Source organism: Netta rufina (assembly GCF_964035555.1).
Source record: "Netta rufina genome assembly, chromosome: 5".
Classification (NCBI taxonomy): Eukaryota; Metazoa; Chordata; class Aves; order Anseriformes; family Anatidae; genus Netta; species Netta rufina.
In genome coordinates this window covers 62,705,819-62,728,731 of record NC_140128.1, presented here as the reverse complement: position 1 = coordinate 62,728,731, position 22,913 = coordinate 62,705,819, and the positions used below count along the sequence as shown (strand labels likewise).

Sequence of the window (22,913 nt, the reverse complement as noted above, 5' to 3'; positions counted from 1 at the left end):
GGGTTAATTCACCTCCTCTGGCAGCAAGGAATGAAAATTTGGAAAGAAATGAAGGTAAAGTGCCACTTCAGGTGAACTTTGGACATTGTCACAAGGAGGCATTGTTGTGCCACCTCCATTTCAGAACACACTGCTTAAGGATGGCCTGTTGTAAACACCAGCCTTCTGCACACTCCTCTGGCCATGTTGTAAAGCAGGGAAAATATCTCACCGGCACAAAGTAACAAGCCTGCAAGAGTCTCGGGGTAAATAAAGCCCTCTAAGGGGGTCAAACGAGTCTGTGGGGGCTAACACTGGCCAGTAGAACAGCATGGATTTGGCTCTTGTGAAAAGCAGGAGTAGGTTTAGCAGTACATCCAAAAGATTACTAGAAAACAAGAGCTCTTAAAGGAGTTATAATACAGTCCCACCAACACAGTGTACTCGGGATGTGATAAAATAAAGCCTCTAAAAAGTTGTGGCATCCATAGCTTCCAGATGGAAGATCTCCACCACGAGCCACTGGATACTCTAAGGAGTCTGCGCAGGGTGACACAGGATGCAGGCTGACCCCGACAGTTCCAGGTGCAGAAATCACAACTCTGGATGGGCACCTGGCCGCGATTCTGGAATACCAACCGCAGCAGGATGGGACAGAAGCCTGACTTGACATGAATCTCTGCAGGACTCATTTATGACTGCCCATAGATCACCTGCTCCACAGCCCGCCAGGCTGTTCCTGAGTCTGCAGATTCACGGGGCTGAATCACTCGTGAATCACAGAGTGAGTCTCTGCGGATGGCTCCACGCCCAGAATTAGCACATCCCTCTTTCCCCCTAACAGCAGAAGCAGAATTTGGGAGCACCGAGCACCACCAAGGCTCACTGGAACATTCAGGTGAAGTCTCAAGTCTCGTACGGCCAGGGGCACAGGGGATTTCCTACTTTACTCATGGGCAGCTCTGATTCAACTCTTCTGGGGAAGGAGAAGCAAAGAACTCGCTCTCTTTTCACATGCAAATTCTAATCCTCACTCAGCCTCATCCTCAAGTTCTACTCATTACTGTCCATTCGCATTAGGCTGTATCTCGTGGTGGGGAAAAAAAGATTTGGCAGATCAGCAGCAGCAGCTGCCGAGGAACGAGGAGGCACTAAATGAGCAGGCTGATTTTCCTGAGCAGTCTGAATGCTTTTTACAGCCTGCTCTTTTGGTGACATGACGCTCCTGCCCACTACCTACAGGCATGGGATACGAGGGTCTCACTTGACAGTGTCCAAACTAAAGATGAGGAAGGCAACACCGCACACACGGCTTCTCTTTTCCATACCAGCCGTGACAAAAAATGAATATAAACCTTTTCAGGAGCATTAAATCATCCATGGGCATGGGCTCGGCTGCATGCAGAGGCAGTTGGCAGGGACACAGACGGCTGCAGCTGCTCCACGGGCTGGCACTCTCCCCTCTGTGCCACTGGACACAAGCACAGCGTAGAGCTGGAACTACTCAAAATGTAATCTCACATGCACATCTATCGGGGGAGCCAGACCAACACATTTATGATGTGCTTTTACTGCCTTTTACTGCATTTTAGAAGTGTTTTCAGTTTCCTCCACTCAGACTTTAATCGATATTTCAAGTTTTCGGTTTTGTTTTCTGAGCACAAGACTGAACCAAACTGCATTAGCTATCTTCCCCAAGAGAACGATCAGAAAAAAAAACTTGGATTTTATGTTTGCAATTTCACAAAACCTCCTGAGCTACGGAGACGTTAACTTGATGCCTATATAACCTATCTTAACGCAGCGCACAGCTCTGGAGTGGCGTTTGTACTTTTCAGCTCCTTTTGCTGTAGTGCAGCTGTTGGCGTCTTTTTTTTTTGCTTTGTGGACACCTAAAACATCTCCCAGGAAAACACCAATACCAGCGTAACAAATTTACAATCTACTGCTGATAACCTTGCTTTGTTTGCTGCCTTCTGAAGACAACTTCAACATAGGCTCAAAGGCACTGCCCTCACTCCTGCTGTTCTCCTGCCACCAACTGAACACCACCGATGAGATTATCTAAGGCAATCGTTAAAAACATGTTGTGCTAGTGAGAATTGCAAAGGGTAGCGCCAAGCTAAAACAAAAAATGTGTTTACCCACATATTTAGCAAATATCCATGTCCCACTCACGTGCGTCAGGCATCAAGTTTTTGAATTTGTTTCACACCAGGGAAAACTTATTTTCCCCATACTTCCCTATCTCAAAAACACCATAATATTTATGGTTAAAGCTTTCCAAAGGACTGATGCAGAAAAAACAGACAAAGCAGGAAAATTCCAGCTTGCAAGGGCTGTTTGTTTTTAATTATCCTTCCAAACAAGTTGAAGGACCTTTATAATGGAAGCACTAAGCAAACAAGCCTGGCAGTACGATAGGCAGAGCAAATAAACAGTTCATTTTCCAACCTCTCTTTAATGATCCCTTTTACACCTATCCACAAAAAGATGATCTAGACCCGTGAGATGATCAAATGAACAATTAAGTACGTCTTTTTCTGCATTAATTCCATTATTCAATTCAAACTTACTAACTGCATAAAAAGTAGGTTTGAAGAATAATGTTCTTCATCACCTACTGAAGTTTTTCAGTTAATAAAAAGCAAACCAGATTTATACTCATTTGAAATAATTTGTTTCCTTTAGAGCACAGGATGCTGAAGAATACTTTTGCCACAAACTGCAATATATCTATTTTCTGGGATTGTGCTGTACTATTTCAAATTTTAAGTCTTTTTTTCAATTTTATATAATAGCTACTTTAATTTGTTGTTCAAGTGTTTTTCCCTATCATTGTATAAGCAATTACGCTTTAACATTTTAAGAGCTAAGACTTATTCAACCGGACTTTTCTCCTGATAGATCTCCTGAGTGGCTTAATTTAAATAAAGACAGCAAAACCTGATCTTTATGGTATATTCCTATGTGAGCAGCACAGGGGCTGAAGGATGTATATTCCTGACACCTACAAGAATATAATTCTTTTCCAGGTGGCACTGATGGGTTCACGCACTCCGGCTCTAAACATCAGATGTACTTAAAAATGAAATAGAGAAGTTACAGGTTCTCGTTTACTTAAACATAGTACTTTTAAGATAAAACCATAAACGTCACATTCACTGTGTGATTTGTCTGAGATATTCTCTCTCTCAGGCCAGAACATCTCATTTGACTTCCTTTCTAACACAGCCCATATGGTTTACACGGTTACCCTAACACTTTGGTTCAGAAAACCGGGCTCAACACATCTCTCATTTAAACGTGTCCTGAGGCAGAAAAAAATCCAATCCACACCCACCTTGGTTATTTACTCCAAGAGTTAGCTCCCCTGACAGTTACACAGGTGTGGCAGATTTCTAACCTGAACTGTCCTGTTGCCTTCCAGATACTGCTTTTTGCTGTGCCCCTCCATGATAAATTCCTGAGCAATTCTGTACTCAGTTTTACGGTCATGACAGTACCTGTCTCATACTGTTTGACTAACCTGAGCTCTATCTCAGACTATTTCTTTCTCTGAAACTACTTCCATGACTCTCTGCTGCTGTCCTTCCAGTATTTGAAAGTGAAAGCCCCATTAAAACAGAAACAAACACACAAACCTGACAAAAGAACTGTTAGTAATGTTCCAGCATGAGCCACACAAATTCCATGTGCAGCCTCTCCCTTTAATTCCTACTCTTTTATACCTATAGGTCAATGGGTATCAGTAGCACTTTTACCGTAATACTGAACAGTAAAGAACCTGCTTAATTGCTTGTCTGTTCTGATCATTCATTCCCTCCCAGAGTCACTGCTTTGCATGGACATTTCCCATTCCAGATGTGTAACAATGCATTTGTCTGAGTAATTCAAGTCACCTTACGACGGAAACAATTTTTGGGTAGCACTGGGCCTGACACCAAAGCCTCCAGAAATCAATGTTCCAGCTTCTTCCAGTAGGCAATCCGAGGTAATTGCTTTTCAAAACCACATCCCTATAGGATCGTAGCAATTAATTCCAACTCCAAAGTAAGGTTTTGGTTTTGTGCTCACCTACTTGATACAGGTTTTGTGACGGGCAAAAAATACACTTTATATTACCTATTAAAGAATAGGTAAGGAAGATCTCTGTTCAGAGCCTATTAAGAGAACTAATTACAGCCATAAACTTACTGGTGATACTAGAGTCATGACCAAAAATTTACCAAGAAAAAAAAAAAAGGCAACAAAACCAAACCACAACATTAAAAGCAAAGCAAAGCAAAGCCCTTACCTCTGCAAGATCCTCAAAGCAGCTGCCAGCCAGAGGATGAGGACTGCTTTCATCAGTCATTTCTACAGTATCCTCAATCAATCCCAAAAGCTTCACTGTCAACTCATGAATATCTGAAATGTTGCTGAATACCACATCGATATCCTGCGAACGTGAAATGTATCTTAGTAGTGTTTAGAATCGTATATTTTGTTTATGTAAATACCACAGCATTTTTCAGGAAGTCTGAACCAAGAGGTAAGTGGAAAACAGCTAGGAAGAAAGTTAAATTACGTGGCCTCCCCAGCCCAGCAGGCTTGTCTGGGCACATCCAACCTTGCACAATTCTCACCCCAGCAAAAGAAAGTACACCTTCCTTCCGAGGCTGGAAGGGCAGCAGTCTGGGTACAGTCTGCTCCGAGCTTTGGACAGAAATGTCCGGCTTTTTCAGCCACAATTCACAGCTGTTATTTTCCTCTCTGATGCTTCTTGTCTCCGAACACAACAGGAAGGTGGCCGCTTAAAGCAGCTCCAAGGTCAGAGCCTCAAGAGCACAGGTAGAACTAAAGCAGCACTGGGCTGCTTCAGCAAAAACACTACCTGGGTACAGAGGAGCTGAGCTGGCAGTTTCTTTTTACAAAGCCTGCTTTTAGACTTTTCAGATTCACACACCACAAAGGCACGCAACTACGCGATCTCTTCCAACAGCTCTCATTCTTCTTCTGACCCCTCTGAAAAACATTTCTCAAAAGCCTCCTCTGCCCCTACCTAACCCTGCAGCTTTCTTTGTCCTGCTCGCTGCAAGACCATGGCAAGCTCTTCATGGGAACGAGCAATCTCGGTCTTTCATACCCATTCCCATGTAACAAAGAATATTCCTCAACTCCAAAACATCACGCCCTTTTCCCCCTATCTTCTTTATTTGAATTCTCTCCCCATATTTTCACAATTCTCTGATGCCCCATCAGCTACTGAGGGTCCTCCATGCTCAGCAGTAAGGAGAACGTCTCCTGCTGCCTCTCTGTTTAACCTTCTGGTATCACTTAAGAATCCCAGTTCAGTTTTTGCTGGCCTGGTCCCCTTCTCCTTCCTCCCTCCCACATGAAGGGTTCACTAATCTCTTATTACTCTAACTTCTCCTACGAGAGCTGTGCTTCTCCTTTAAGACTCCAGCATCCTGAAAACAAAATTTGCCACAAATACAATTTCAGTCAATTATCAAGTACTTGAACCATAAATCAAACAGAGATTTCCTTTACAGTCAGTCACATGCTAGCGAATCTGGAGCCAAGGGCTGTTTTATTTGCAGTTTCTGCAGATAGGGGGCCCTGGAATGGACTTCAAATGTCAATTCAAGCATTCATCTGCATTCAGCGTACATGCAGGTAGATAATTCTTGTGTTAAGCAGAAGTTAACTATTACATCCATGGCCAAAGGGCACCAGCTCTCGCTGGCATCCAGCCAGGAACCCTGTCCATCAGGCTTCACTCTGGGAGCAGTGCTCTTCATGCTCTTAATGGCAATTCCTCCCATTTATTTCATATACAGGCACCGCTTGTTATGCGCTGACATACAATAAATCAAATTCAATTTTACCTCCAGTGCAGTTAATGTAAAATTGATACGTTATGGCTGCTAATGGAGAAACCAGCGTTACACATCAATAACCTATTAAGGACTTACGTTAGGTGTGAACAATTTTCTGTTAGATAGGAAAGCTTCCCGAAATACTTTTATTATCAGATTCAGCTCCCGCAGATATTGCCTTTCTTCTGCAATTTCATTTCTCACTAGGTCGTAGTAGTTGAGTTCCCCAGAAGAAGAGGGCTCGTCTTCACAGAGAGAAACCAAGCCGATGTCATCCTGATCAAACATATCCATCAAAACCTAGCAAAGAAATTAAAAAAATTACATGCAAGCCTGATTTTTACACTTGGATCAAGCTCAGCTATTTCAATGTGTTCAGAGAAATCCTTTGAGTTTTTAATACAATACTTTCTGTGATCACTTTCACAAGGGAGTAATATTTAAACTTTGGCAGCAGAAGGCTGGAACAGATGCCAAAGCCATTTTCCCCTTTATAAGTTAGTACGACCTAGAAAACAAGTTACAATTCATGCAGAACGAACTTTGAAAACAAGGCATCTTGCATAAGCTTTTGACAAAACCCTGCTGATAAAGATAAAATTCAACAAAAATGTTTCTCATATTAATGAGGATAGAAAGCTAAAGGTCTTTTCTGTATTAAAAAGAAGGAAAGAGCTTTCATGACAAAGCGACATCAGGAGGACAGTTACAGAGCTGGGAAACAAAGGACAACATTTTCTGTCCTTATATTGCTTTATAAGAAGTATTACTGTTCCAAAGCAGGCTTAGGTTAACCTTAAGTCTCTACCATGACAGGTCTGGCACAAATTCAGAGAGAAGCTTCTGCCTTTCAGTAAGCCTCCCTCCTATCTTACTTCAGATGCATCCTCTAAAAATATCACCTCCAGTATCTATCTGTCCAAACGCCAACCCACTCCTTACCTTATCGGCACACATTGACACTTTAATGTCCTGCTGGGAGATCTCAAAGTGTCGTATATTGAAGACATAGTTTCCAGCCAGCTTTAAAATGTCAGCTGAGATGTATTCTAAGACAGCCACAATATACAGAGAGACATGGTAATCTACTTTATAACCTAGAACCTCCTGCAAATTGAAAACAAGGGGGAAAATGCTGTTTATTCAAAAAATTCATATGGAGTGACAGTACATTTGGGTATCTACTGAAACTGATCTTGTCTGTGTCGCTGATTTACAGCAATGGAATAGCAAGGACAAAGGACATCAAACAGCCTCAAAGGAAATGCTTGCAAACACTTCCTTGTGCTATTTTGCCATATACTGACCAGATGAAAAGCTACAGAACTTACAACAAACCTTCCCCTAAAAATGACAGGCCTAAAAATAGGGTTTGTTCAAGGAAGGGACTTCACTGGAAACAGTCTTGTACTTAAATTTTAGCCTACATCTATGGTTATTGCAGGACTGTGGCCCGAATCTGGACTCTTCTAAAAAGAGCACACTTTTTTTGATTTGTTTTTGAATTTTGAATTGGTTTTGATGGAAAAGTTTAAAGTCTGCACAGGAAAAAAACAAAAACAAGACCAAAACATAAACAGGATGAATGTTACACCTTTTTTCTTGTGATGCATGTTCCATGTTCCACACAGCATGCAACACACAATGTCGTATCTGTGACAGGACCATCAGGACTAAGTTCATGCTAGCATCGTTCTTACCATTTCTGGATGCATCTTCTTACAAAACAGGTTCTATATCTACATCCACACACTTCTAATGCAGACTTCACAAAAGCAAGCCAGTGTTGTCTGGACAGGTCTTGGTAAATGCTGTTTTCTTTCCTAACTTCTCTTCCCATCTCATTACTGTCACAAACTGAGAAGTTGGACGTAAGAGCACAGGGACTATGTCTGAAAGAGTGCTTTGATTTCTGCTTATGCTTGAGTAACGTTTTCTCAATGCAGCTGGAACCTCTGCTCAATAATGCCACCACTGGAGAAAAGCATTTTTTAAGCTATGAACCACAAGCAAAATAAACAGAAAAAGAAATACCAAAGAAAGAGCCATGTTTGAATCGGCTTGAATCAATTGATTCAGCACAGATCTGAAAATGATTCAGCACTCAGAGTACTGTTTTATCATGGGCACGATACGAACAGATGCTTATTGTGTGACACTAAATCTTGGCTGGGAGTAAGGAGCTCTACACCTGTTATAACTGATGTGACATCTGAAAACTGAGATGGCCACTCTCCTCAAAACCCACCAACGATAAAGTCAGTATTTGGTCCTTTTTTTACACCTTTGCAGATCTGGGGATTTTAAAAGCAAGGTATCAGTGACTTTTAACAGTAAGGACATTGATACACATCTTAGTTGACAGTATACAGGGAAGGGTGTCTGTTCTCTCTTCTTCTATTTTGGCTTCTGCAGCATTTTGAAACCAATGAAGCATCAAAACAGAGCTACTGAAATAGGTAAGGTATTGGAGTTCGGGTTTTATTTATGTTAAAAACTAACTAGTCATATTCCAAAGTAGAGTAACATGTTAACAAACCAATGTGTAGAACATGAATTCAGGGATCTAGATTTATTACACACTATAATGTATTTGTCCCGTTTTATGGTGACTATTTACTCTTTCCGCCAGTACAAGAAACTTACCTAATTTCACACAAATTAAAGAAATATCTAAAGGTTACGCTGGAGGGCAATAATACAGCTGGGGTTGTGTGGTGGGCAGAAGCAGCAGTCATCAGGTTGTTGCTTTAAGTACCTTTAATAACGGGTGTATTTTGTCCACAGGTAGCAGGAGAGGGTTTCTTCTTTTTCGTTTCTCTATAGCAGACTGCGCATCAGCAATCGCCCACTTGTCTATCGGGTGAGGAAATGTCTTTTGAACACGCTCCTGTCCAAACATAAGGAACACAATTAGATTAACCACAATAATCAAAGAGAAGTTAAAAAACAAAACAACGAATTACTTCCCCTGCAGTATAGCCAATTATCCTCCTCCTCAGAGCTTGCAACACGTTTTCCTAAGTATTCTCTCCTTCTTACCCAACTCAGCTTCACTCCTTGCAGTAACCCCAAACTTCCCTTCCCCAAGCACAAAGAACAAGAGCTGCAAGAAACCTCAGCGGAGACCAGAAGCCCAAAATACAAACAACACGAGGAAGTACTAAACAGCTCCCAGTCTAAATGAAGAAAGCAAGTTTTTATTGTTCCTATTTCATAAAAGACCAGAACGTAACTCGCCCTGTATCAGATGAATTTTATGGCAGAAGCGAAAAGTAAGTGCAGGTAGGAGTTCATGATTCATGAAGGAGGCTGGCTGGAGCACTTTGGACTCCACAAGCCTGCACAAGAACAGCTTCCCTGCTGCATGGCCAGTCACAGCGGCTGCAGTTTACAGCCCACAATACCGCAGTAAACTGCATGCAATTTCCATTTTTATATAGGTTCGCACTTCCCCACCTGCTACAGGAACAGGTGAGATGATCCCCACAACAGAACAAACTGTTTTGGGCAGCAGTCCCACACTAAACACGTGCAAAACCTCCCTCCTGCTTTCCACAGCGTTCTCCGGGCTTCCTGCAGCAGCAGCAGCCCCTGAGAGCTGAGGAACGAAACGCAGCGAGAACAAGTCTAAACTCAGCGCTGATTACTGCTTCTTAAGGGACTGAGGAAAAACAGATTTATTAAGTTAAACAGCTATTGCATAACGAGCACAGAAGAAAAGTGAGTTGTCTTCCAGGACACTGCAACTGCCACGGCTCCATTATAGGTTAGCTACAGAATGAATCGAGAAAGATGGTGAAATTTATGCCTCCCTTTGATAAAAAGATTTTTGCGTGTATTCTGACATCTCACAGGAGGCCTGAGGTCTTCCTAGCGGCAGCTTTTTAGTACCTGCACTTGGCCTTTCCATGTTCAGCTGTGCCAGCCGCCTGTGCCAGGCAAACGCGCTGGGACCTTTCTGGGACAGCAGCCTGAAGCTGCAGGCTGGCTGTACCAAGTGAACTTTCCTTGAGATGCTACCAGGAGATCACGAGTAAAATGTGGAATTCAGATGTCCTTCAACGAGTAACAAGGATCACGTGCACGAGGACTTCACTGGTTGCCAGCACTTTGGTGGGAACAATCTGAAGGGCTTTTACTATTTATAAAACATTTATGATTTGAGATTTTAGATCCTGCAAATACTTACGTTTAACATTATGCTCCGATAGTTCCCTTAACTCCAGGCTGTTATGTAAATAGCTGCATGATAAACTTTAGAGATCACAGCTCTCATGTTTTCTCCCAACAGCTAAAAACAGCCGAGGAGCAGAGCCAAAAGCCCTCACTTGGGGCTCTCAGATGCCTGCTGGCAGCGCAACCTCACCAACAAACCTTGACACTGAATTGAATTCTACTTCCCCTGCTCTGGAAGAGTCTGAATTTATTGATCAACAGAATAATAAAGTTTTGGGGAACGTGTTACTGCTGTTTAAACAGAACTCTGCAAGTTAAATAACTGCTGTATTGCCAAGTTCAACAATGTTTTATTGACCACAGCTTTAAAATGCCAGGTATATTTAAAATACAATAGACAGGATTTAGTGTCTGCTGTGACGTTCATATGCACAACTTGGAGAGCTGTCAGAAGACGGGGTGGATGGTGTGCAGCTTTGTACACAGTCATTTGTGGAGCATATACACGACCTAACAAAAAACAATTAATTCATATGTACACACGGTATTTTATCATCTCATGACTCAGAAGCAGAAAATCATGGAGTTAGTGGGCAAAATAATCAGTGCTATCTCAAATTGTCCTGCGCACTGAAAGATTTATCAGCTGGGAAGTGGAGAAAGAACATGGGATTGCTCAACTTCACATCTGAGGTTCAAATCCAGACTCAAGGTAGTAACAATCCTGCGAGCTATTAGAGGACTATTAAATTTTACTTTTATTTAGTCGTACTGTAATCTTTATGCATCAGTATTACAAAATACGTTAATCAGAAACCACAATTAATAATTAATGAATCGACTCGACGTTGAATAAAGGGTGATTATTGCATCTAATAAAAATCCGAATCTCCTCAGGCAATTATTTTGTAAACATTTATTTATTTATTTTCCAGGATGAACACTGAGAATGGTAGATGAGGACTTCACCCTGCTTTAGGCTGAAAACCCTGGACATATAGATTGCTGTAAAAGTAATACTCTGCAAAGCTATAATGGATCACAGCTCCATGAAAGCACTTTCTCCCTCCAGACTGTATACTGAGGCGTACTCCATTAAAGCTCTCATTTTCTAACTGATGACACAAAAGCAGACAGCTGCAATAATACAAGAGCCTCAGTGAGTTCAATAAAGTTCCAGGAACATCCAACTCTATTCCCTCAGCTGCACGATCCAGGCCTAACAACGGTAACCTTTCATTACAACATTTATTTTTTTCCATATATTAATGTCAAAGAGCAGGAAAAAAATCACAACCTCCTTTCACTCTCACATCCAAGGTGCATTCAAGCAGCAGGAAAATCTTTCAGAACGTTCTGCATTTACAAAAACAATGCTGAAAGCATAAAACTCCACCGATTCTAACTCCACCGATTCAGAAACAGAATTTCCTATTAAACACACTAAGAAATTTGAATGCCATATAATCTTTTAGATAAGCAGTGTTACCGAGCTCTACTCTTCAGCTTCATCTTGCTTTAACTCCGACCTGCACTGGTCAGAACATCTTTGTTTCTCCCTCGGTTTCCCAGTATCCAGCCTTACCTCCACATCTTGGACAGTCCGTGGCTGAGCAATGCATAGCTTGTTTAGCAGCTGAAGTATCAACTCCTCAATGTAGTAGAGGGAATCTTCCTTTGCTGAAAGGTTTGGGTGAACCTGTTGCTGAACCTGTCCAAAAGAATTTAAGAAATTAAGCCTTTTTTTCATTCAGAAGCTGCACAGAAGGATGAATCGTAGTGAAAGCAGAGTACCCCTGGCTTGTCCTGCTGCAAACGTGCATGCTTCCAGCAATTCCCCCCAAGTTTTCCCGGGCTGTTAAGATGACAATTCCTACTGCTGCAATGTTGGTGCCTCTATTCCATTTAAATCTGTTTAGCCTTTATAGCCAGGACGAAATTTTAAGCCCAGGCAGATTTCTGCTAAAGATGCACTGCGAACCAGCCCTGTAAGTAATTCCACAGTTACTCAGCCACAGAATGAGTAAGAAACAATTATTCCTAACCCTACCAATGAGTACTGGGTGATTTGTGAACAGAGGAGGAGCATGGACAGGAAAAGACTCAACAAGCAAGGAAACCAGGGAAGGAGCTAACCGGGTTGACAGGGAGCTGAACCAAGGCACTCTTAAAACCTGTGGCAATAAAAAGCCATGGCCACAACGCTGGGCAAGGGCTGCAACAGCTCTCTGAGATGCCTGAGAACTGGAAAATGAACTAGAAAATGAACTGAAATGGACATGAAACATTGTCTGAGGCATGAGAAAGAGACATGAAATACCTCCAGCAAGGAGGGAGACCTTACAACAAAACCCAACACCCTCGGGAGTTAGCCTATACACTCAGCTTTCCCTGGCAGCATCTCAGTCAGGAAAGGGCTAACTCCATCTTTAACTACAGCCAAAAGATTCCTAAATGCAATCCAGGGAAATTCCCTACTTTCCCCAAAACAAATTATATGTTAATCACTTCAAAAAAGGAATCGTACATACCCACGCCGCCATTATTCTGTCCGTGGTTTCGAGCACAAGACAAAATGTTTTGGTGGTTTCTCAGGAGAAGACATCTTGGGGTCAACCTCTGCTCCTCTGAAACCCATCCCTCCATAGACCACGGGTGAGTCCACAAACAGAGGGGCTCAGGGGGCTTCCTCCAAGTTAAGCAACTAATAATTTCACAGCACTGTGCTCAGGGCACTCCGTTTGCAGCCTGAAGGTCTTGGGATGGGTAGCACAGACGGGGAGGACATCTCAGGGGAGCAGAGGGAGATAACAAAAATGTGAAGGCTGCCCTGGTGCTGTAACGGAGCTGAGAATCAGGGTAATGTGCTGTGGTGGTGTAAGGGATGGCCGAATGTGTGGGCTCCTGTGCAATGCCCTGGGAAATCTGCCCGGCCAGGTAACAAGGCATGCTTCTAGGGCTCGGTTCTGCCCTGGCACCCTTCCTCCAAAACCACAAGTGAAGACTTGCATTACCAAGGCAGCAGTGAGCTGAGAGCAGGGAGCACAGCCGCTGCTTCCAATGCAGGCACCCAGTTCTGTCACAGTTGTATGGACCTCCAGGCATCATTTATTTTTCTGCACCTCAACTACGAATAGTTTTTGGCTTCGTTTAGCTGTTGTGCAGCTGAACACAAGATCTGATACTACTGAAAGAAAAAAATAAACTCAAGAAAGCCCAAAGCACCCTGAAAACACTCGCTGCACGCTGCGGGTTTTCAGTAATCCAGGAACATTTCACGTTCTTCCTGCACACGAGTTGAACTCACAAAACAATGGAAAACCAGGAAATCAGGCGAAGGTCCTGCCACGCATCCCTCCACAGAGCGTTACCACAGCAGAAGCACTGGCTACCTCGCTGGGAAATAAGCAGAAATGACATTTTCCACACAATAACCCTCGAAGATGCTCCACTGAAATGACAAGAGGAGCTGGAAGATGAGGAAGGGAAGCTGGGCTCCCTGAAGAGCAGAAGGAAAACTTCACGTGCTGACCACAGCCAGCCTCCTCCTCTCACAAGGGGCACTCGGCTTCAAAATGCAAGCTGGTGCCACGAGGAAAATGACTTCAGTCTGTGAGTCTGAACAAAACGATTTGATCGTGAGACATGGGCAAACTGAAGAGACAGCTCGGGAAGCTGTGCACCAGCCATGCAAATCAGAGGCTGCTGCCTCAAAACAGGACTTATTTTTATGGAATTCATCTAAAACCTGAGTGAAAGAAGCGAAAAAATAAGGAGAGGATGTTTGATAAAGCACTGAACGTAGGGAAAAAAGCAGGAAGAATTACTGGGGGCGGATTTCTTACAGAAGGTACGTTCACTGATTTCAGGTCCAGGCTGAAATACCTGAGCATGCCGCGTTAGCTGGCCTGGAACAATGCACCAGAGCTAACAATTTTGATTGAACTTGGAACTGTTTCCTTTAAGGGTCAAAACTCTTAAAAGCAGGCATTGCACTAACCAGCGAGAACCCCGCTGCAAGAAATCTGAGCAGAAGCAATCAGGGAAACAAGATTCTTTTTAACCCATTTTCTCTCTGAAACGATCCAAGCAGAAACCTTGAGGTCACTAAAGAGGGAGGTGAAGATGAGTGGGACCAGGTTTATTTTGCTGTCGTTCCTTTGTGATTATTCCCTACTGAGCTGCTCCAAGGTGTGGAACCAAAGCACCAGGTAGGAGCCCTGTAAGCGAGGCATTTAAACACGGCCCTAAGGCCTTTCTGGGGGACATGCCCCTATTTTAGGTGGGAGCTCCCACACAGCTCCTTCCCTCGCTCCTCCTCTTCACCTCTCCCTACCCCTCCACCCCCCACCTCTTGCATATTTGATGATAATCCAGCCTTCACGGGTAAACTGAGATCCTACCCCTCGCTCCCAGGCAGCTCCTGCGCCGCGCCACGACAGCTTGCAGAGGAAACAGGCAGCCCCAGAGATGAAGTCAGGCTCAAAATTCCTTCTCAGTGAGATTTTAATAATCCCTACAGCCCCTTGGGAAGAAGTGTGTTAAGACAAGGACAAAAGCTTTTCAAGGAGACAACCAGCAGCATCAGGACGGGAAACAAACTGATCTTACTTTTTAGGACCACTACAGGGGCAGCAAGCTGAATTTTGACCCACGGGAGCTCTGGCCTGAAGTCTGAATCTCAGTGATATCGGGACTTGGAGAAATTCTGAAGTGCTGAGTATTAAAGCAAGGGCCAAAATGTTGCATCTGAAACTGCAAAAAGCTGAGGAAAAGATATCAGTCAAAACTGCAACTTCTTTTTAGCCTGTAGTACAGAGACAAACCTGCAGTTTGCTGCCTAAATATATTTTTACATAATGCACTTATTTTGGTAGTAAAGCTACCAAAACACATTCCGAAAGCTCCACTTGTTCCACAGAAAGAACACGTGCAAACCAAGAGGTTGTTCTTAAAAAACAAAACAGAAAAACAACCCACCCCAGGACACACACATCAAGTCTGTAGGCAGCACAGCGCACCAAAGCCGTACGCTGTCATCTTCCTGAAATACCAGATGACGACGTCCCACTCCTCTACCTATACTCAAAACAAACCTACAGTTTCAGAAGGCAAAACTCCAGCACAAACAGAAGTTTCAGAACAAGAAGTCTCTAAAAAGTGCCACCACAAAAACCATTAGCACAATTTTGACGCTTCTAAGCCCACTGCACTACCAGGACGGTTTCATAAATTGCACATTAAAGTTGTAAACTATTGGTAACAGAAATTACTCACTCCCCGTGTCCCACAGTGACTGATTTCAACTTCAGAATGATTTATATTTGGACTTGCCTCGTCCAAACACAGCGATACCAGATCAGAGGAGGTGTAAGACTTCGCAAGGCTGTTTGTTTACTCGAGGAACGTAGCATATACGTTTGGGAGCAAGAAAAATAATTAGTGTATAGAAGTTCAATGTTTACTGTCATGCGCTGGTTACAGCCTTGCCAGCACTTGTCAGTATTTCTGTGCGCTGTGTCCAAGGTGATGAAAACACCTCCCAGCCAAGGAAAGTAGCTCTGGGCCTGCCTTGTACCAGGATGTTGAAAGCTAGCTAGAAGAAAAAAGGAATCGGAGAAATGTTTCTTTTTAGGTTGGGTTTTTGTTCCTTCTCATCTTGTCTACTGATAACACCGAGCATTAAAAGCAGAAAACAGCTGCTCTGAAGGTGTTTTTAATCCCTCAGTCAGGGTGATTTACCATCACACGCCAGGGGAAGAGGAGAACCAGCTTCGAGGCCTCTGCTGCTCTTAATTACTGAAAAACGACAGCACCAGCACTCCCAATTTCCAGGCGTAATCGCGGACATTTAGAAAGAAACCCAAAGATTTTGAGACTTGAAGAGACACGCCAAATAAAAATGCAATATCGACTTTTTAAAGCTAACTGTGCCACTTCCTAACCCCGTGCCCAGCACAGCAGTCCCCAGACCGCCCGTGTGTCTCACACCCGATTCTAACAGCTGCTGCCAGAGGCAGGGCACGAAGTAAGCCAGGGAGTAAGCCAGCACTGAACAGACGGCAGCATTTCAGCTTTTTCACTGCAATTCGAGATGTTTGCTGCTACCAAAACGAGGCATCCGCTGCGTTCGAGTCCAGAGCTCAGCATCTGCCCACAGCCCACCCGTGCCCGCTGCACAGAGGTATTTCCTCCGGCAGTTCTCCTGCTGGCACTTCCCTCTGCTCTGTCTGCTCTCCTCCACACCTCATGTTTTGTTTCTGACATCTTCACGCTCGCTGCTTTCCCACCCCAGCACTTGACCTCCTTTCTCTACCCGACCGCGTCCTTTTATGCAGAGGGTCAAGCAGAAATTGAAACGTGCATGCTCGTACACACACCAACACTTGTATCTTAAAAATGGATGGAAAATTAAACACCTCGATTTCATCCACCCAGTTAAAATGCCTTCTTTAAATCGAGATAAACCCCAAGTGAGCTAGGCACAGCCTCTGCCCCACAATATGGGAGGAAAAGAGCAGAGCCAGTGCAAGACTGGCGTGCAGACATCTGTGATGCCAGGTCTGTGATGCCAGGTCTGTAACTCTCGCAGATATTCCAGGCACTGCTCCCCAAGCAGGGGCTGCTCCACTCCGCACCCTGCAGCTTTGCTTTGTGCCCTCCCCAGCACCAACAGCTCGCTCAGACCAAACCACGAGCACATCTGCAACTTTTCACGCAGGTCATTCGAAGGCTTATAAATAAATCCATGAGCAGCACGGGGCAGCAGAGCTCGGAGACAGCGGGGTGAGGTTTGAGATGGTATTTGAAGGTAAGAGAACTGCCACGGAGATGTCACGAGAAAGGATAAATGGTGATAAAGGATAAATGGTGATAAACAAAGGAAAGGAAAAAAGAACAAAGCTTAAACCTGGAGATGGTGAAGAGCAGCAGAGTCGTTTCTCTGAGAGCCACGCGGTCACTAAAATGCCATCCAAAAAGCACACCAAGTGTCAGGAGGATGAAGAGGATGTAGAAACAGGAAAGCAAGCTGTGCCCTGAGCAGTGCTCGGTGTATTTCTGACACGAGAAGCCCCTGCCCTCCAGGAACAGCGGCAGCTCACCAGGAAAGCCTGGCAGAAACAGCCCCAGGTAATCACAGAGGCAAACTGCAGGCTGGGCAGCTTCTGAGGACATCAGATAATGCTCACACTACGCGAAGAAATCAAGATGTGAAAAACTAAAGATACCAGACAAATATTGCACCCGGTGACGCAGTTCACTCCGAATATGCGCAAAATCCATGAGGAGAGAGAAGGAGAGGAGAAGATGCTGCTCAGCTGCTTGTTTTGGGCTTCAGCATGCGGTGGGACACGGGTGGGGATGGGGTTTCGAGGTTGCTTGGAGCTGTACGAGGCATGGAAAAGGTGCTGAGGGCAACTGTGGGGCAGTTCTGCTTTGGCTGGAGGGCTCAAAGGGCCAGGGGCTGAGCCCGGCTCCCCCAGCATGCGGTGCCCAAGGGGCAAACGACCAAAGGTGAGGGGAGCACAAGGACGAGGTCGGGCATGCAGCAAGCAGCCCGGGGCTGTTCTGCTGGAGGCAGAGTTCCCCCAGGTGCTGCCAAATACAAGGGCACTCTTCCTTCTACTCATCTGTGCCTCGGATCTACAGCTCCCTCCACCTCGTGCCGCTGCCTGAGGAGTTATTCTGCTCCCTTGTGCCAACTGCAAAACCCAGCGATGGGATTTCGGCTGAACGGTGCAACAGCGAGGAGAAAAAGGCATGAGAAAGAGGATGTAAGTAGAGGGACCAGTCCCTTTGGTTCCTAATGTTATTTAGGATCACAAATACTGATGCAGCAACAAAAATCAGTCTGCTCACAAATAAGGGACCAAAAGCAACCTACGGAGATACCCAACCACTACCAGGGATATGAAAGGCCTGGAGGAATTAGCCCATTATTTAACAAGGGCTTGGTGGCTAGCACTTCACGGGGACTCGGTGTTCTTTCCACACCTCCTCCATCCTCTTCTCCACTGTGAGCATGCTGGTATCTGCCCTGCAGAACTGTCCAGGTGTGTGTATTTCACAGATAATTTCTATTTAAGCATCGCCATCACTGCCCTGGTTCGGCACTCTCCCAGGCAGAATGGCACTGAGGCACTTCTGTTTGCAAAAGTCCAGGTTTCAGAGCACAAATAATGATATTTATTAGAAGCTCAGTGACCTAACAGCCCTCAAAACCAAATATCCCTAATATTTTAAAGCATCGTAACATGGGAAGAGATATCGCTGTTGAAATTACAACGCATTGAATAATAGTGCCCTGAAATGGAATACTAAGGTGTTAAATAATTCTAACCCAAGGCGGCCTGACCCTGCGATGGAAAATGTTTGGTGAAGTGCACTTGGCAGGGAGGGAAGCGGGGCAGCCCCTGCAGGTACCCAAGCACGGATGGACACCCTGACCATGCTGCCTTGCACGAGAGCAGGGGCACCAGGCTCAGCTCCCCGGGGTTTCACAGCAGTGTGAAGCGCCGGAGCACCGTAAACTCCAGAAACGTCCTCAGCGAGGTCTTTTGTAGTTCTGAACGCAGGGCTTGCTAAGAATAAACCCTTTAGTCATGCTCTAGAAATCCGATGAGTGCTCCAGAGCAATGGTGGGATTGTTTTAGAACATGCAAGCAGCGCACAGAGCCCCGGTTACACGTGTAGCGCCCGCAGCCGGGGCAGCGTTAATTGCTTAATGGTTTCTGGGTGTGCTGAGGGAGAGAATCAACACAACAAGGCCTGGGAGATGCTCCTGAATTTGATTTAGAGAAATCCAACAAACAAAGCAATTGACTACACAGCTCTTTGTTTACAAAATGAGATTTTTAATTTGCCACTGGATTTGTAAAAGCATGCACAAATGCTAATGTGTGTTGGGAAAACAGTATTTTAGGGCAAATAAATCCCCGTATACACGTCATTACGCATCCTTTTCAAAAAGGCCTAATACTTCTAAGGAGTCACCTGTTTCATCCTGAACACTTGCTCTAAATAACTGGAATAAAACTTTATTCCAGGTAGCAATTGAAGATGTCTGGCATTAGTAAATTTTCAATCCCAAAAAACTTTTACACAGTGCACGTCTGGTATATTAAAACTGATAATTTATAGGTTGGTGGGAGCTACATGCTCAGCTGTTACCACTCAGACTCATGCTTCATTGCTCAGGGTCCCCCAAAATCCCAGCCTAAAATTAACAGATCGGACATCAAAAGATTGGTATCACCTTGGGAAGTCATTTCAGCTCTGGCCAGCTTCATCTGGAAGCCAGCTGACAATCAGCAAGAACAAGATTTGGCACCACATCTGTACGAGGCAGCAGGGTTACAAAGCTGCAATGCCAACTTCAGACACACGTGTCACAATTTGACATCTTTCTCCTCAAAGCCCATCGGGCTTTGAAAAAAAAACATACCCAAACACTCGAAAGCAAAAGCAAACCCCACGACCAAAACCAAACCACCCCAAACAACAAAAACCTGCGTGGAAAGGGAGAGAGCAAACCCTCAAGCATCGCCTTCTCCTCCAGCATCCCCCGGGCAGGGAATCTCCCCCAGGAGGGATCTCTGTCCCATGGGCTGCGGGGGGAGCAGGGAAGACCCTTGCAGAGCAGCAGCGATGCTGGTGCCCACCAGCACCAACCTGCCGAGGGTTTGGTGTGAACCCAGTGCTGGCAGGGAGCTCGAAACGTGCACAGTACTGCTGCAGCAGCATCCTGCAGGCTGCTGGAGGTATTTGACAGGCATCCTGACCCTTTAATTCCTCACGTCAGCTCCCAGGTTAAACAACTTCCCAAAGCTCAGCCCATAAACGTGTTTTACTCACTACAAACTGCACTTCTAGGAATTATAACGCAAGCAAGCAAAAAATCATTGTGTTTTTTTCTGAATCATTTACTTTGACAGCACTTTTATAACGACTTCCATTATATTCACTTCCTACTTAGGTTTCCAGAACAGCAACAGATGAACATAAAATACTTCAGAGTAAGGACGTGCTTGTAAATCTACCAGCTGGAAAAGAGTGAATACATGAAACTACTTGAAAAGATTCAACTTAACTAGATTCTAAGGTACCAATGCTAGCAATGTGATGATTTAAATGTAAAAGAACTAAAAAGGTAAACCAAAAAATCTGTTTTAATTATGTCCTTCTGTTTAACTTTATTTATTTATTTTTTCTCCATAAGAAGAGCCCCACTGGTGGGCATGATTTGGCACTCTTTAGCATCTTAAGGATCTCTACCTGCCTACGCAGAGCATCGTTCAAAAGACAGATTCTCACATTAGTTCTTTAATACGTTAAAAAAAAGGTATTTCAACAGTTTATTTTTTCCATTTGTCAAGTCAGCTGTGTAGAATTAAATGCAAGTGCAAGAGTTTAGAAGTGTTTTGATAAGAAGCGACCTTAAAACTAGATGAATGCAAAAAGAGCCGAGCTCCTCAAAGCAGGTTGTGGACTTAAAGCTCAAGCGGCAAGGAAATATTCCTGGTGTTGGTGAACTGTACTGACCCGTTATCCAGCCCCACTTCTTTCTCTATTTTAGGGCTAAGATTCCTCATACCTTAACACACAAAGGAAAACAAAATCTTTCCTCTTTTTCTGTTCCCAGTTTCTCAAGAAGTGTTCATTTCAAAAAAAAAAAAAAAAAAAGGCCAAACAAAACAAATTTTCAGAAATGGGAAATAAAACGTTATCTCTGCCCCTGCAGCATCGGTTACTGTGATGAAAGAGCAGTTCAGAAGTTCAGCTAACTCTGATTCCAGGTATTTAACTAAAAAGCTTCCGGAGCTTTTAACGGGACTTTAAAATTTTCATCACAAAAGCATGCTGCTTGGCAGGATTGTATCTAAACAGGCTGACGTGCAGATTTTTCAAACCTACACAGAATTACCTTGCAAGAATTGAATACTGTAATAAGTTTGTAAGCTCAGAAACTAACAGGTTGGGGCTTTATGCACACAGGGAGCTCCGTGCAAGTTTTCGGCAAGCCTGCAAATAACGGGAGCGCTCTCATCTCATTACCAAAGTGAAAGTGCAAGACGTAAACAAAACAATAACTCATGCATTTGCTAAAATAGCCCGGTTTAAAAAATCCCCAGCGCCGGTATCAGGGCATTCCATCTTCTAAACAGGATTTTCAAACTGGCTTTCTCCCCGAAACTGGAACAATGACACGATTTTGTTTTGACTCACTGATACTGCCCGTCCATAGGCGAAATGCACGTTACGGTACGATTGCTTCACGCCAAAGGGTGGGTACTGCAGACAAGGAAACTTTCCCAGGAGGAAAAAGATTATCTATAAGCAATTATCAATTTTTACAAGCAGTTACTGGTATCAAAAAATCATTTTCCCTGCTAGGAAAGTAAGACCCTGCCCTATTTCTTTTGCTCCAAATGAAATGTACAGAGAGAGAATCAGCCAGAGTGATGTTAATCCAGTGACTTTAACGTTTTTTGGTGTTGTATAGTAAAAATAAACGGTAAGGATGTGAAATCCTTTGGGCCAAGCTGATGGAGCCGGTGAGTGCCGGGGGCAGGCTTGGTGCTTCGTGTGGCAAAATCCCACCTCAGGACCCTTCAGGCAGGTGCCGAGCGGTTTTTTAGGCCAGCCAGCGGACTACTGGGCTGCATTTTAACACCCCTGACCCTTCAGCAAATCCTGCTCCTTATTTTTGAGGGGAGCAGGCACCTCCCCAAGCCTTACCCGGCCCCTCAGCGATGGGCAGGGGCTGCCCAGCTCCACAAATTGCCTCATGAAGGGGAAAACCCCCCCGGGGGGGAGCTTCCCAGAGCGGGTACCCCCCTCAGGGGGCATTTTTTCCTCACAAAACCGGGGGCTGCCCCCAGGAGCCTCCCCCTCACCCCCTTCAGGGGGGACACCGGCACCAAGCGGCTGAGGGCTGGGGGAGGTGTGTGGGGGGGGACTCGGGGCAGGTGTCGCCGGTGGCGGCTTGGGACTGACCTTGCGCAGGGCGGGCACGAAGAGCCCCCGCCATTTCGGGCCGTTCTCCTCGCTGAAGAAGTCGTAGGGCTGCGGCGGCGGCTGCATGGCGCCCGCCGGCGGCTCCTCCGCATCGGGCCCGCCCGTCCCCACCGAGGAGGAGGAGGAGGAGGAGGAGGAAGAAGAAGAAGAAGAAAAGAAGAAGAAAGGCGCCGCTCCTCAGCTCCGGGCCGCCGGCGGCTGGCCGCTCACCCCCCCCGCCCCGGCGGCCATCACATCCGGCACGGGAGGGGCCGGGCCCGAAGCCGCTCGCCGGGCGCTGACGGGGCGGCGGCTGAGGCGCCCTGAGCCCCGCTCGCTGCGGGCCCGCTGCTGCCGCCGCCCTCCCCGCGCATGCGCCAACGCCGCCATTTTGTGCCCCCCCCCTCCCGCCTCCTTCCCCGTCAGTAGCGGGCAGCCCCCAGGGGGCGGCCGGGCTGAGGGGGGAGAAGGGCGCCGCCATCCCGAAATCGCCTCGGGAATCAGGCGGCGCGGCTCTGTGCCGCCCTCGGGGGTTTTCTTCGTCCTCCAGGGTGTCCCCTCCGCTGGCTGAAGGCAGCGTAGTTGGAGTTTTGTGTGCCCCTCACGCCCTGTGCACCCCTCATGGCTTAGGTACCCTCACACCTTACGTATCCCTCCCCCCCCCCCCCCCCGCCCTTTTAGGGTTTATCTACAAAGTTATTCCAAAAGGGATTCATTAAATCAGAATTAAAAGTGCCTTTCTGCCTTGTTAGGGTAGGTTTCCCGGAGGACTTAGGTGCCTGCTGAGGTACTGACAGCTCCCTTTGCTCTGTGGGATCCCAGCCTTCCCCCTGCATCAGGACAGCCTGGGAAGTTTTCAACAAAATGGTTATTTCTGTGGGAAAATGCTGGTTC

General features: G+C 45.3%; 1 protein-coding gene across 1 annotated transcript in view; it reads right to left on the bottom strand.

Annotated features, from left to right (window-relative positions):
- SOS2 (SOS Ras/Rho guanine nucleotide exchange factor 2) overlaps window positions 1–22,371 on the bottom strand; it is a 52,396-nt gene extending 30,025 nt beyond the window's left edge. Inside the window, exons 1-6 of the mRNA XM_084287553.1 lie at window positions 22,020–22,371; window positions 11,608–11,733; window positions 8,602–8,733; window positions 6,786–6,950; window positions 5,940–6,143; window positions 4,277–4,420 (exon numbers count right to left, since the gene is read on the bottom strand). Of these exons, the coding sequence (XP_084143679.1) occupies window positions 4,277–4,420; window positions 5,940–6,143; window positions 6,786–6,950; window positions 8,602–8,733; window positions 11,608–11,733; window positions 22,020–22,106 (858 nt within the window). The 5' untranslated portion in view covers window positions 22,107–22,371. The remainder of the gene's footprint in view (window positions 1–4,276; window positions 4,421–5,939; window positions 6,144–6,785; window positions 6,951–8,601; window positions 8,734–11,607; window positions 11,734–22,019) is intronic.
- Window positions 22,372–22,913: the final 542 nt, after the last annotated feature.